This window comes from Phascolarctos cinereus, unplaced genomic scaffold, assembly GCF_003287225.1.
Source record: "Phascolarctos cinereus isolate Bilbo 61053 unplaced genomic scaffold, phaCin_HiC Scaffold_5;HRSCAF=322, whole genome shotgun sequence".
Taxonomy (NCBI): domain Eukaryota; kingdom Metazoa; phylum Chordata; class Mammalia; order Diprotodontia; family Phascolarctidae; genus Phascolarctos; species Phascolarctos cinereus.
The window spans coordinates 28,314,098-28,327,484 of record NW_027555958.1 but is presented as its reverse complement, the minus strand read 5'-3'; the positions used below and the strand labels follow the sequence as shown (position 1 = coordinate 28,327,484).

General features: G+C 44.3%; 1 protein-coding gene across 7 annotated transcripts in view; it reads right to left on the bottom strand.

Annotated features, from left to right (window-relative positions):
- Positions 1-13,387, bottom strand: part of NCOR1 (nuclear receptor corepressor 1) — a 185,496-nt gene that overhangs the window by 7,919 nt on the left and 164,190 nt on the right. For 4 of the 7 annotated variants that reach the window (XM_078154739.1, XM_078154738.1, XM_021007093.2 and 1 more), the window contains 8 exons: positions 11,528-11,656; positions 10,659-10,828; positions 10,206-10,429; positions 8,976-9,113; positions 7,437-7,579; positions 7,032-7,085; positions 4,526-4,747; positions 3,878-4,060 (listed from right to left, as the gene is read on the bottom strand). In XM_078154739.1, the coding sequence (XP_078010865.1) occupies positions 3,878-4,060; positions 4,526-4,747; positions 7,032-7,085; positions 7,437-7,579; positions 8,976-9,113; positions 10,206-10,429; positions 10,659-10,828; positions 11,528-11,656 (1,263 nt within the window). The remainder of the gene's footprint in view (positions 1-3,877; positions 4,061-4,525; positions 4,748-7,031; positions 7,086-7,436; positions 7,580-8,975; positions 9,114-10,205; positions 10,430-10,658; positions 10,829-11,527; positions 11,657-13,387) is intronic. The other 3 variants (XM_078154741.1, XM_078154742.1, XM_078154743.1) reach the window with 3 other exon arrangements.

Here is a 13,387-nt window from a genome sequence, read left to right as displayed (position 1 = left end):
GTTCCTTGGCTGTTTCTGATGGTTATTGAGAAGATGACCATGACATGAACCACAATGAAATTAAGTGAGTCTGAGCCAGGGATGCTGCACAGGAAGTAGAGGGCCAATTCAGGGAATTTGTGATAATCCAGGTGAAGGTAAAAGCAGCTCCCTTCCCCTAGTGACGCTACAGGGACCATCTGCTGGAATTTTAAAACAACTTGTTGCTCTGGAAAAATAAGAGATGAAGTTTGGGAGGAGGATGGGGACTGAAAGAAGAGATATTCTTCTTATGCTAGTTCTTCCTGTTCATCTTGGCCCAAGCCAGGCCTCCTTTAAATATTGGGACCAAAAAGGCATATTCTACCACTATCCCAAGGTGTACTGTGATAGGAAAATGGGCAAAGATTGCGGGGGGGGGGAGAAGAGGTGAGATGCTTGCCAGCCAAATATTCGGAGGAGGAGGTTTAGAGACTTGGCTAACTGATTCCTGTCCAATGGGGGTAGATACTGACTTATTGAATGAAGCTGAATTTTGTAAGTTGGGGAAATTAGCCAGCCACCTTCCTGTTCCAGTCTGTTTTAACCTCCTATGCAGTAAGGACAGGAAAGCTGTCCCTGTCCCTGTGGGTTCTGGTAGAAATCTTGGCCCTCTAAGGATGAACTCCCTGCCCACCCTTTTACAATGTGAAGGCAGGCTGGGGAGGTTGCTCACGAAATGAAAGAGTAAAGAATTCTTAATTGACTCTGTAATTCTTGCCCAGACTCTTAGGAATAGCCTATTCCAGAAGCCATTAGAGGTAAGCTCTGGAGAGTATTCTTCCTGCTGGCTCAGGTACGCTTTGGAAATCTGGATTTATCCAGCATAAGCCCCCTGGATTATCAGCAGACCTGCGCAGTGCTGCCCTCCCTCTTGGGCGGCTTGCTCTAAGGATGGAAAGCCCAGAGGGCTTTACTAGGAAGGAGTTACGGACATAATTATTAAAACATGAAGACTGATAACCAGCCCCGTAATTTCCCAGTTAGGAAATACCAAAAGAAGGAAAGCCACCAGCACCTGTTTATAGTCCACCACCTCCCGTGTAACACGACCTTACGAAATTTAGATCGTCAAGAGTGCTCCCAAAACTCGTTCAGTTCTTTCCACAGGAAGTTAAGGGACCAACATCCTTGGGGATTCCATGGAGGAGAGAGGTTTAGGCAGTCAGTAAAAATGAGAGAAAGACTTCTTTCTGGATCAAGATGGCAGGACAACCAGTAAGATGGGCCTCTATTACAGACATAAATTAGCCTCAGTATAGCATGGATTTGTTTGGTGTGTGGAGATGGGTCTAAGTTCAGGCTGTTACTTTATCAGCCCAGCCCATGACAGAAGGGCAAGTTCATGGACACTCCTTGATGTGTCCTTCATGCACTATGACCCTCTGGTGAGGGCATCTCCCTGGAAGGCATGGCAGAGATTTCTAACTACACCACAGACATGAACTTTAATAGGATGGGCAGGGCTCAAGAATGTGCCAAGCTTGAGCCTACTGAATTCTCCATGAAAAAGACTGTCACCCTTTGAAGGCACATATTTTCAGACCACCTGCCACTTCTACTGTCAGCTCTGGGTGCCTCTTTGTGATAACGTGGAGGCTAAAAACTGCTTTGATGCTTGTCTGTGTGGACTGCTTCATGTCCCTTGCTAGACCGGCAGATGAGGCCTCCTTGTGGAGGCAGGAGAGGCAAGGTGGCTAATGCTATACAAAGGGTGACCATTTATATAGTAGGCTAGGTCCTATCAGCCTGTACCAACAGTCATATATTGTTCCTTGGGTAGCTGGAATAATGCTGGAGACAGAATCCGCCTTCACCTCTAGAACAATGTTGGGACAGGCAGGGGATTTCGTTATACTTTTAAGCCAAAGAATGTGTTTTCACTGCCCTATAGAGTGCTGGCCACAGGAAGAGGACCTACAGCCCAGACAGATGACCAAAAGGCAGGAAGGCCCTCACCACAGGCCACAGGATGAGTTCCAAGCAAGGGGTGGGTGGGCTGTAAGCCCTTAGTTAGCATCTGTATCTGCAGTCAGTTTTCTGGCCCAAGCTATTGTCTTCTTGGTGCACTGACAATCAGCATGTGCTACTACACTGACCTCATGGCCAGTCAGGTGCATCATCTGTCCGATTAGGTGGCATTGGTTATTCAGATCCTGGGGAACTCTTCTCTATTCCCCTACTTGGGCGATCCCCCTGTGGCTGCAGAAGGACCAAGACCCTGGACTAGGAGAATGCCTTTGGCATTAATTATCTGCTTTGCTCAGGACTTGGGCCCAATGGGGAAGGATCAGGATGCACGGACACCTACAATGGGGATAGGGTAAAAGGGTTTCTTGGGGAATCCTATACAAACCGGTACAAAGAACAGAAGATAGTGCCTCAGATTTGACAGACTATTTATCTGGGCTGCTATTCCTGACTTGGGTGCCTCTCCATACATGGAGACCTGCAGAGCTGCACCTGCACATATCTTGGCTGAGCATACTTAGTAAAATGGATTTTAGGAGTCAGTCTCTCCAGATCAGGGAGTGTGGACGTAGTCTAAGAGAAAACCAACTCAGCCAATTCCATTCTCGGGGTCACTCTGCCAATCAGCTACACTTTTTTTTTTTCTTTCTGGTTTCATTTACATTTTAGAAGGGGCAATTTAGTTCCTCTGGATAGTCCCTGACCCCAGGTGGCATCCCACCTCAGATCCTTACTAACTGTGTGACTCTGGACAAATCACTGAATCTCTCTCAACTTCAGTTTTGTCATCCATAAAATGGGGAATGATAATAATAGAACCTACCTCACATGGTGTTGTGAGGATCAAAACAGCTAATATAAAAAATACTCTCCAAAGCTCTACATAAATGCTTACAATTTTAAGTATGGTGACCAGTGAGTTGGTATTCATAGATACTTTTTAAATGCCGATTCGTTTCACCCTCTGCTGCCTTTTTTGGCCACTATGGCACCATCACTGTAGAAAAGGAAGGGGCCATTTTGTACAATTCCTTGTTCCACATGTGGTCATGGCGGGGCAGCTAGGTGGCGCAGTGGATAGAGCACCAGCCTTGGACTCAGGAGGACCTGAGTTCAAATCCGACCTCAGACACGTAACACTTACTAGCTGTGTGACCTTGGGCAAGTCACTTAACCCCACTGCCTAGCCAAAAAAAAAAAATCAACCACATGTGGTCATGGCCCAAGCAGCCAGCCCCTCGGTGCTGAGCCTCCTGGTGTTCACCTAAGCCAGCCCTCAGAGAACACGTGCCATTCTGGCTGAGACTGTCCTCTCAAGCCTTTCCAACATGGCAGGAAGAATATGCCCTAAGTTCAATGTGTTTTACTGGGCCCAGCCTTCAAGAACCCCCAGTCAAATCCATGCACCACAGCAGAACTTAAGACTTCCAAACTCGGAGGCCCAGATGAAAGGGAATGCTGAAAGACTAAAGGTGAATGTCTCAGGAGTGGCACCTGCTACTAGGGATCATTTGCACCAGATGATGAAAACACCTGAGCCTACAAAAGCTTATCCCTATCTACAGAAAACAGCCCTTTACTTGCTAGGAACTGCATGCTTATGGATGCCTCCACTAGTTTCAGAAACCACACAGCTGATTAGACTAGTCGCTTTCCCAACCCCTCCCCCCCACCTCTCTCACCAGAAACCCAAGTCAGGCATTTCTGCGGTGCCCGGATCACCCAGATTCTGTGCTGGACAGTGAGCTGTGCACTAAACAGTGACTGGTGGGGAACACAGTTCTCAAGATGTAAAAGTACTGCCTTGGAAAGAAACAATAGCTATGGATAAATATAGATAAAAGTAGTCAGAAATGCTTTCTAGCCCCCCAGTAAGTAAATTTCTCACCTGTGGAAGAGGGCCGATCTTCCCAGGCCCACACAGGAGTCTGCCTGTGGTAGTCTCCTTCTGAATGGACAGATGACACTGAAGAAGGTCGTTCAGTTCCTAAGTAGCCCTGACCAGGAAGAGGCGATTTAGACTTCCTACTATTTGACTTGCCTATTAGCTTCGGTTTGCCAACTCCCCCGCCTGCAAGCAAGATTCATGTGAAAGAAAAAATCACTCTTGATACATCAGGATTCTAACATAAAAAGCATACAAAATACACACACAAACTGAATACAAATAAAGTAAACCAATTTCCTGGAGAAATCTAAACTGCTTAAGAAATAACTGAGCACCCTTAGTGGGAGCATAAATGCTCTGAAACAAATTCCTCTCTTCTTTAACATCTGTAATATGGTGGAAAGAGCATATATTATTTCTTACTCTTTTCTTTCTGACCTTCCAGCCTAAACACATTCTCCCTAAAAGTGAGGGTGGATATGGCTTCTTAGGAGCTGATAACAAAATACCGAACTTCCTTCACATTACCAGCACTGAAAAGATGGGTGGCTTCCCTCACACCTCAGTGTCACTGGCGTAGGCCTAACAGGTATCTCTAAAAAGCGATCCCAACTTACATGGGCATATGAAGTTTTTAACAAGCTTTACCAGAATTGGGCGATGGGTTTGTTTCCTCTCTGCGTGTTTCACTATTGCCCAACATGGATGGGTTTGAACCACCTGATACTACTCCCATAGGTGGTGTCAAGACAACTCCATGATCTTCTCCTTTGTCATCAAAGTTTCCCATGAGAGCCTTCCTTATTATGTCTTCTAGACCCAGATTACTGGCAGGATCCGCAAAAGAATGACCTCTAGAACTGATGGAGCCTGAAGGAAAAAGAATCCAAACGTCTGATGAACCACTACAAGAAGGCTGGGGCCACTACAAGAAGAGAGCAGCAGGAAAAGAGAAATCAATCTGGTAACACAGAACTCTCAGATGCCATCAGCATCGGAGCACCTCAGTCTACATCTCACCCAACAATTCACGAAAAGGAGCTAGATGCCTGGCAGCTCACTGATGTGTGTGTTTCTCTTCCTAAGTGAACCCCAATCACACCTAAACTGATACTTAACATTACTCTTCCTTAAATCCTCACATGTTCTCCTCTGATCTCCTTATACCTAAAGTTCTTAACCTTGACAGTGTTATGTACCCCCTGGCAATAGTCTGGTGTATCTTATGTATCCCTTTTCTTTTCTTTTCTTTTCTTTTTTTTTTAAAGGCAATTGGGGTTAAGTGACTTGCCCAGGGTCACACAGCTAGTAAGTGTCAAGTGTTTGGTCTGAGGCCGGATTTGAACTCAAGTCCTCCTGACTTCAGGGCCAGTGCTCTATCCACTGCGCCACATAGCTGCCCCTTATGCATCCCTTTTCAAAATAATGTTTTAAAATGCATAAAATGAAATACATAGAATTACAAAGGAAACCAATTCTACTGAAATACAACTGTCAGCATTTAAAAAAAGGTCCCAACCCCCAGGTTAGGAGCTTCTCTTTGCCTTCTCTTTCTCCTTGCCTTTAATACGATTAATGCGCTGTTCTTTTAAGTTAATGATTCTCAGTTGGCTCATTTCCACTACCTTGTTAATTTAGGGGTTATCATGTAGCCCCTAAGTTCAATGATTCCAGGCCCATGAGATTTAGAGGTGAAAGGAATTTCAAAGATTATTTATTATCCTGTCAAATTAACATCCTTAATTTATAGATGTGATAAAGGCTCAGAGAGGTCAGGTAACTTTCCAAGGTCACAAAATAGGACCATACCTATGAGTTGAATGGGATCAATTAATCTGACTTTCCCATTGTACAGATGAGGAAATAGGCCCAGAGAGGTTAAATGAAGTCTAAAGTCACATAGAAAATCAGTGGTACAAGATGTAAAATGAATAATTTTCAATTACATAAAACTGAAAAGTTTTTGCACATATAAAACCAACATAGCCAAAATTAGAAGAGCAGGAAACTGGGGAAAAAAGTCTGCAGTAAAATTTTCGAAGAAAGGCCTCATTTCTCAAACACATAAAGAACTGTATCAAATTTGTAAAAATAGGAGCCATTTCCCAATTGATAAAAGGTCAAAGGATATGAACAGGCAGTTTTCAGAGGAAATAACATCAAAGCTCTCAATAGTCATATGAAAAAATGCTCTAGATCACTAATCATCAGAGATGTGCGAAATTAAAACAACTTTGAGGTACCACCTCACATCTATCAGATTGGCTAACATGACCGAAAAGGAAAATGGCAAATGCTAAAGGGTTTGTGGAAAAGCAGAGTCACTAATATACTGTTGGTGGAGTTGTGAACTGGTCCAACCGTTCTGGAAAACAATTTGGAACTATGCCCAAAAGGCTATAAATCTGCATACCTTTTGACCCAGCAAAACCACTATATCCAAAGGAGATTTTTTTAAAAAAAGAGAGAGGAAAAGGACCTATATGTACAAAAATGTTTATAGCAACTCTGTGCGGTTGCAAAGTGTTGGATCGGGGGGGGGATGCCCATCAATTGGAGAATGGCTGAGTAAATTATGGTGTGTGAGTGTGATGGAATATTTATTGTGGTGGAAGAAATGATGAAGGGAATGGCTTTGGAAAAATCTTACATGAACTGATGCAAAGTGAAATGAGCAGAACCAGGATAACACTGTACAAAGTAATAGCAATACTGTACAATGATCAACTGTGACTGACTTAGCTATTCTCAACAATTCAATGATCCACCAGAACTCCAAAGGACTCATGATATAAAATGCTATTCAACTCCAGAGAGAAAACTGAGGGCCTGAGTGTAGAATTTTCCTGTGTTTTCCTTGCTTTTTTTTTTTGGAGGAGGGGAGGCAGAACATGGCTAATGCAGAAATGTTTTGTATGACTTTATATGTATAGTGGATATTATATTTCTTGCCTTCTAGATAGGTGGATGAGGGTCAGAGAAAGGTAGAACACTTGGAACTAAAAATTAAAAAAAATGAATTAAAAAAAAGACAATAAGTGGTAGTTAAGTGGCAGGGTCAAGATTTGAATTTAGGTCAAGACCAAAATCAGTGTTTCCCATTATGTCATATTCAGCCTCAGCCAAAAGGCTAAGTTTTCATTATTTGTTTTACCTGAGGTAGTGACTGCTGGCAGATTAAAGATTTCAGTTCCTGGCTGTGCAGCTGCTGGAATGAGACATTAAATATTTAAGTTCACTATCTAGAACCAATCATGCATATCAAAACAAATAATAAGTACTCAAAAGCTTTATTATTTCAGGGTCTTAGCCTCTCCTCTCCACTCTCCACATTTCTCATTCTAGGCACCACTTAGGGTACTGACAATCGTTACAATTTTTCATCTACATCTTTATACTGTTACTACAAACACAGTCATTGGTTATTCAGTAATTCTTCCTTAATTACAAAATTACAAAACTTATTGGTGCATTCTGAGAGATGAGAGGTAAAATGTGACTTCAAGAGTGTCACTACTAGTACATTTGAGATACAGCTAATAAAATAAGTCCCACTTACCCATGTCAGAGTCACCTCCACCAGAGGAGTTCAACTTACGAAAAATTTCCTGCTTCTTTGATTTCACCATGGGGGAAGTGTTTTCCAGCTTGGTGAAGAAGGAAGGCAGGTAGCTTATGCTTCCTGGCGAGCGGGAATCATTCCTAGAAGGAAGACCACAATGTCAAGCTATTGCAGTGTGGCCCTCACAGGTATTCAGGGATGTCTCTTGTTGAAAACACTGATGTAGTGCCACTGAAAGCTTCCCACCTATCGTAACCACCAAAAGGTCCTTTCCCTTTTGTTAGGACTTACTGTTAACTGTGCTCCTAAGACGCGGATTAGCCTCGGTCTCTAAACTGGATTATAGACCAGAAGGGAATCCGAGGTGAAATGACCATGGGTTGTCAGAGCAGCAGAGCCAGGATTTGAACTCGGGTCCTCTGTTTCCTAATCTAAGGCTCTTGCCACTGCACAACGCTGCCGCTCATGCTGTTACAACCATCTAAAGACACAACTACCCATTTGATCTCTCATTCGACAAATTCTCACAAAGGTCTTGAAAAGTCCTCACATACAATGTTAGTTCAAGCTTTGTGCAAACTACATTATTCATATTAAAGATACTTATCATTAGAATAAAGCCATCTTCCCAAATGGGGCTAGATAGTATGTGTTGCAATAATCACTCAAGGCCCTCTGATGGATGAACTACAGTATGAGGAAGGCAGAACTCAATCTCTTTACAGATGGAAATCTCACCATCCTGGTACCTGCAGTATACCTTAAGAACTGACTTGTTATTTTGGTTAAATTCACGTCAGGCCCCAAAGTAGACAATGACATGATAACCCCAGGGACAATAAAGAGACGTGCACGTTCTAATCCGAGATGGGGTACAGAAGAAGGAATTCCATAGTCTCATATGAAGGATTATAGTAAGTTCTTTAATAAAGCTATAAAAAGAACTGGGATTGGTCAGCCCCAAAAAGAAGAAAGAACAACTTTGATTTTTTAAACAAGAACAACCATTTACGTATTCTGGCGTCTAAAGATCACAAAGTAAAATCCTTATAGAGGAAGAACACGATCCTGCATTATGACTAAGCCTTTCATTCGTGCCATGTTGACCGATAGAAAGATGAAAGAGAGCAGCTCCTGCCCTCACAAAGCTGACAGTCTAGCGGAGGACATACAAGACGACAGTTACAGCAGTTCACGTGAATAGAAGGCTTGGTGGTCACAAAGCCCTGTCTATACATTAACTCGCCGATGCTCAGAGCGGCCCTGTAAGGGACACTGAAGGCGTGATTTCCCTCATTTTACAGATGAGGCGATTTTAAATGGCCAGAGATGACTTGGCAGGCAGAACCAGAACCAGGACTCGGACCCAAGTCTTTGACACCAAATGCAGTTGCCCACCGAGCGCAACGGCTCGTGTGCCTGTGCGAGGGAGGCACCCAGCAGAAGCAGGTCCCGAGAAGCAAGAGAAGAATGCTAATGGCCAACGAGAATCCGCCGAGCTCGAGGCCCCCTCCGCCGCCAGCGCTCTGGGCTCACCTCTGCTCCGTGGGCACAGCGCTCTGAGAAAGCAGCAGGACGTCGTCCTGCTTCTCGTGGATGACCGGAACCTGAGGGGGGGAGATTGGCTCGTAGGGTTCTGAGGAGACATGACTTCTTTCTGGAGATTTCCCAGGCCTGAGATTATAAGATACACGTCATGAGAAAAGAGCAAAAGCCACAAAGCCTTATGCCTTCGTAAAGCCAGGTTTTGTGCTGTCACTTCATTTGCTGCTGCCTCAGGGAGTCACGATACCACTACTGTGTCATGGGCCAAAGATGGCCTTCCGCCTAATCTGTCACCAGTGGGAATTAGCCAGTAACTGACAGCACTGGTAACAGGCCTGCACGCCCAGAACGGGGAGAAAGGCTCCTTCCACGAGGCCCTCCTCACCACCCCTGCTAGTTTCCAGGAGCACCCGGAAGACCTTTCCACTGATCACTGTGGTCCATGAGCTATTAATTAACCTCCTCCCCTGAGTTTAATTTAAAATCTTCCTCTGTCTGCTAAGAAGGTAAAGAGAACTATTTTGATCTGAACATTATTGGGGGGGGGGGGAGTATGAGCAACTTCACCTAGGAAGCAGCTTCTCATTCAGGCTGCTCCTACATAGAACCAAAGCTTTGGTTTTGGGTCAGTCTGTGTGAGAGTTGACAAAGGAAAGAAATCCTCCACACCAAGCTCCTCTGAACACCACGCCTCTGACAGTGAAGTCTGAGTGCTTGCTGTGCTAACGAGCCCTTCTCACTCCATTTAACCTTTCCATGGCATTTCAGCTGGATTCCAAAGGCAACGTGTTCAAAATAGTCCCTTTAGAGAGACGTGAGCTTTTCTATTTCTCAGCATAAGACACCTAGTTTCCCTGTTACAGTACTCAGAGATACTCTTTCCTCATCAGTGGCTATACAAAATTACATCTAAAAAAATCAAGGTCCGCATAACTACAACAAAGGGGATGAGAAAAGGCATCTGAATCATCCAAAACAATGAGTACAACCCTTCTGTTCCCCACTCCACCCTGATTAAAATAAACTAAAGGCAACAATGTAACTAATCCTAATCTCCGTGGTCCCTTTCCTGGGCCCATAAGAGCCACAGAACAGACAAGGTCTGGGGCGTGACAACAGGCACCAAGGAGGCCTGCTGAGAAGGCAGGAGGCGGACAGACGCGATCAGTTTTACATCAGTGTAAGGAAGTGAGTTCAGCACGGAGTCTGCAAATCCTTTACCTTGCCCTGGATTTATCAGAAAGATTTTCAGGAGACACCCTGGAGCCGGGCCGCGGATGGAGGACAGCTTGAGGCTGGGACTCTGGACTGTAACGGCTTGATGTTTTTGCCCTCCCAGGAGTAGATACTAAAGGAGATGCTGAATTCTGGAATGTAGAAGTGGGAGGCTGCTGGGAAGCCTGCGAGGCAACTTGGTTTCTAGCAAAATCTTGTGTAATAATTTGCTGTTAATGGGGAAAGAAGGAGGTGGTTAAGCATCTGTAACACACCCATGCATTCTAACAGAAGAATTTGGTATTTGGAGGAAAAAAAAAGCAGGTGGGGGGCGAGGGGAAAGGGGGACGGATGTACATGAACAGAGAAGGAACCTCACCAAACTCCTTGCTGGAGCCTCCCCTTGGGAACAAATCGGAACACCCCCAAGCCCCGCAGGAAGCCTAGCCAGAAGCTTACACAGATGTGGTCAGCGAGTGTGATGAGCCGGTGGGTCCGAGGAACCTGTCCCATGCCTTCTGCCTGGGAAGAAGGTGGTGGTGGCGGCAGCTGCTGCTGCTGCGGGGATGGAGACTCTTGTTGGGGTCGATATCGAGGCAGCGATCCATCATACTGTCTACTGGGATCACCTAATGTGTGACAGACACCAAGGGGGCTTTTCAGTGAGGACTTTCTCCCACTGCTAATGATCCTCTGATCATTAAGCTAATTTCAAAGGTATCTCCTCAAAGGACTTCTCAACTCATAACACATTTAAAACCACATTCAAGAGGAAAAAAAGCCTCAATCATTTTTTCACCCTCAGGATGATGACAACAGAAAGCAAAGGGTAGCATGCGTCAGAATCAGGGGCCGAGCAGTGAACCAGGCCAATCTTGACAACCAGAACTCGCCTCTTCTTGGATCAAAATGTCAGTGATTCACAAAAGAGAACCGAGAAACCAAGGTTTCTTCAGTCAGTAGTTATTTTCAATAGTGCATCTATGTAAGTTTCTAGATTCATTCTAAAATTAAAAAACCATATTTAAATTTTTCAGAAGCAAAGAGTTTACTGAAAGGTAACAATCTAAAACAAAGACCAATTTTAACATTTTTAGTTAATGCTAAAAATGAAGAGCATATGCACATACTAGCATCTGTCCAACACAAAAAAGGAAACTGGTAGGTGTGAGAATCTAACTTTAAAAAGCCAAGCTGTAAGCAACAGTGATTCACGGCTTCATATGTAATTTTCTTTTTCTGTACTTCTTTGTAAAAGGCAAATGCTCATGCTTTTTGACGTTGGTCAGACTTCAACACAAAGAGCCTCAGCTTTCAGAAAGCCTCACCTTCTGCGGGGTTTGTCTTGGCGGCCTCCTGCGGGTAGGCCTGGAGTTTTTCTTGGGGTGGTGCTGGTGAGCTGGCAGGGCTTATCACCTCAATAGCATCTCCAGGCGGTTCATATCGATGAGATGACACTTCAAGAAAGGGAATGTATATATTAGAAAACAAATCATTTTCAACCTGCCCACAAATTTCAATGAAAAAAAAGTATTCCATTCCCCTGTTGATAACCCTTAATTTAGAAAACTATACAATTTATGGAATAGAAGAAAGCGATAGATTTGCTTTTCAAAGATGTCTTTACCACAATTAATATTTTCCTCAATGTTACAAATCACAAAGGACAGATGACAGCGCCATCACCATCATTTTATGAATCCTCTAAAAAACAGGCTAATAGCAGGCCAAGAGAAGAACAGTAGTGCTATCCTGGGAAAGATGGCTCAGTGAAGTGCTTTCTGAAGCTGGGTAATAGAGGCATAGGCCTTAAGGCTGATTGCCTAATTCTGATGTTCTGATGCAGACAATTCACATTCCTAAGAAAGATTTATAAGCCACCCACACTGCTTCTCTGACACAGTACATGAAAAGCTGTCTGTAAGCATTTTTGTAGACAACTGGAATGAGGTGCAATTACCAAAGTCACTTCAAATAAACTCTAAACTACTGTGTAAAGCCAAGGCAACGTACAGAAATGTTAGGGAATACTTGGAGGAAAATAAATGGTCCTTACATCCAACTGGTGTTTTTGGCGAGAGAAAAAAAAAGATGGCAAGCTAGTGGAGAACCTACCAGAACCCGCACATAACTCCCAATTATAAAAAAAAAAACAAGAATGGCTACTACTGTCTTAAATGCCCAGTTACACCCTCCAGAGAGCATGACTACAAATGTCTCCCACCCCACCTTTGGGTTTAGTTCCTAAGGAGCTACAATCCCACGTGGCAGGAACAGGGGCTTCAACTTTCCCTGAGGTTGAACATGGCGGAGGAAGTTTTAAATAAGGGCAGCGTTAGCTCTACCTACTGAATCTGGCCTAAACTGAGACATACAAGGAGAAAAGTCCAATGTCCAATGAATGATGTTGGTTATGTGGACCTGCTGCCTTCTGGTTCTTGTTCTGATACCACATAGTTCTTAGGACTTTACCCCTGAATGTTCCCTGGCCCATTTCCTACTCCTTCCTTCCCAGCTCTCTCTGCCACAGAGCTCTTCTTTCCAGGAAGAGAGCATCATCATGTGACAGCTATGGTCAAAGGAGAAATTTCCCAGGGGCAGCTAGGTGGCACAGTGGATGGAGCTCTGGCCTTGGAGTCAGGAGGACCTGAATTCAAATCCGGTCTCAAACACTTGACACTTACGTGCTGTGTGACCCTAGGCAAGTCACTTAACCCTGAATGCCTCAAAAAAAGGGAGAAATCTCCCCAGCAGTTTGTCTCACTTTGCCAATCCCTAGATCCTACGTCTTCCAGGCCTGCCTCCCATGCCAACTAGGCAAAGGCAGGTGAGATGATTCTGCTCATCCTTCTCCAGCTCAGATGAGGAAACTGGGGCAAATAGGGTGAAGTGACTTCCCCAGGTCCTACAGCTGGTAGGTGTCTGAGGCCAGATATGAAGTCAGGAAGATGAGTCTTCTCTACTCCAGGCCTGGTGCTCTGTGCACCATGGCACCACCTAGCTCTCTCTCTCTCTCTCTCTGTGTGGTGTGTGTGTGTGTGTGTGTGTGTGTGTGTGTATAGACATAAATTGCACATACATATAATGTATGGTCAAACAAATGATTCTGGGATAATGGGTGCTTCTGTCCAACTCCATTAATGTGGATGAAAGAAATGCTACTGAATCTCACTTAATTACCCCCCAGC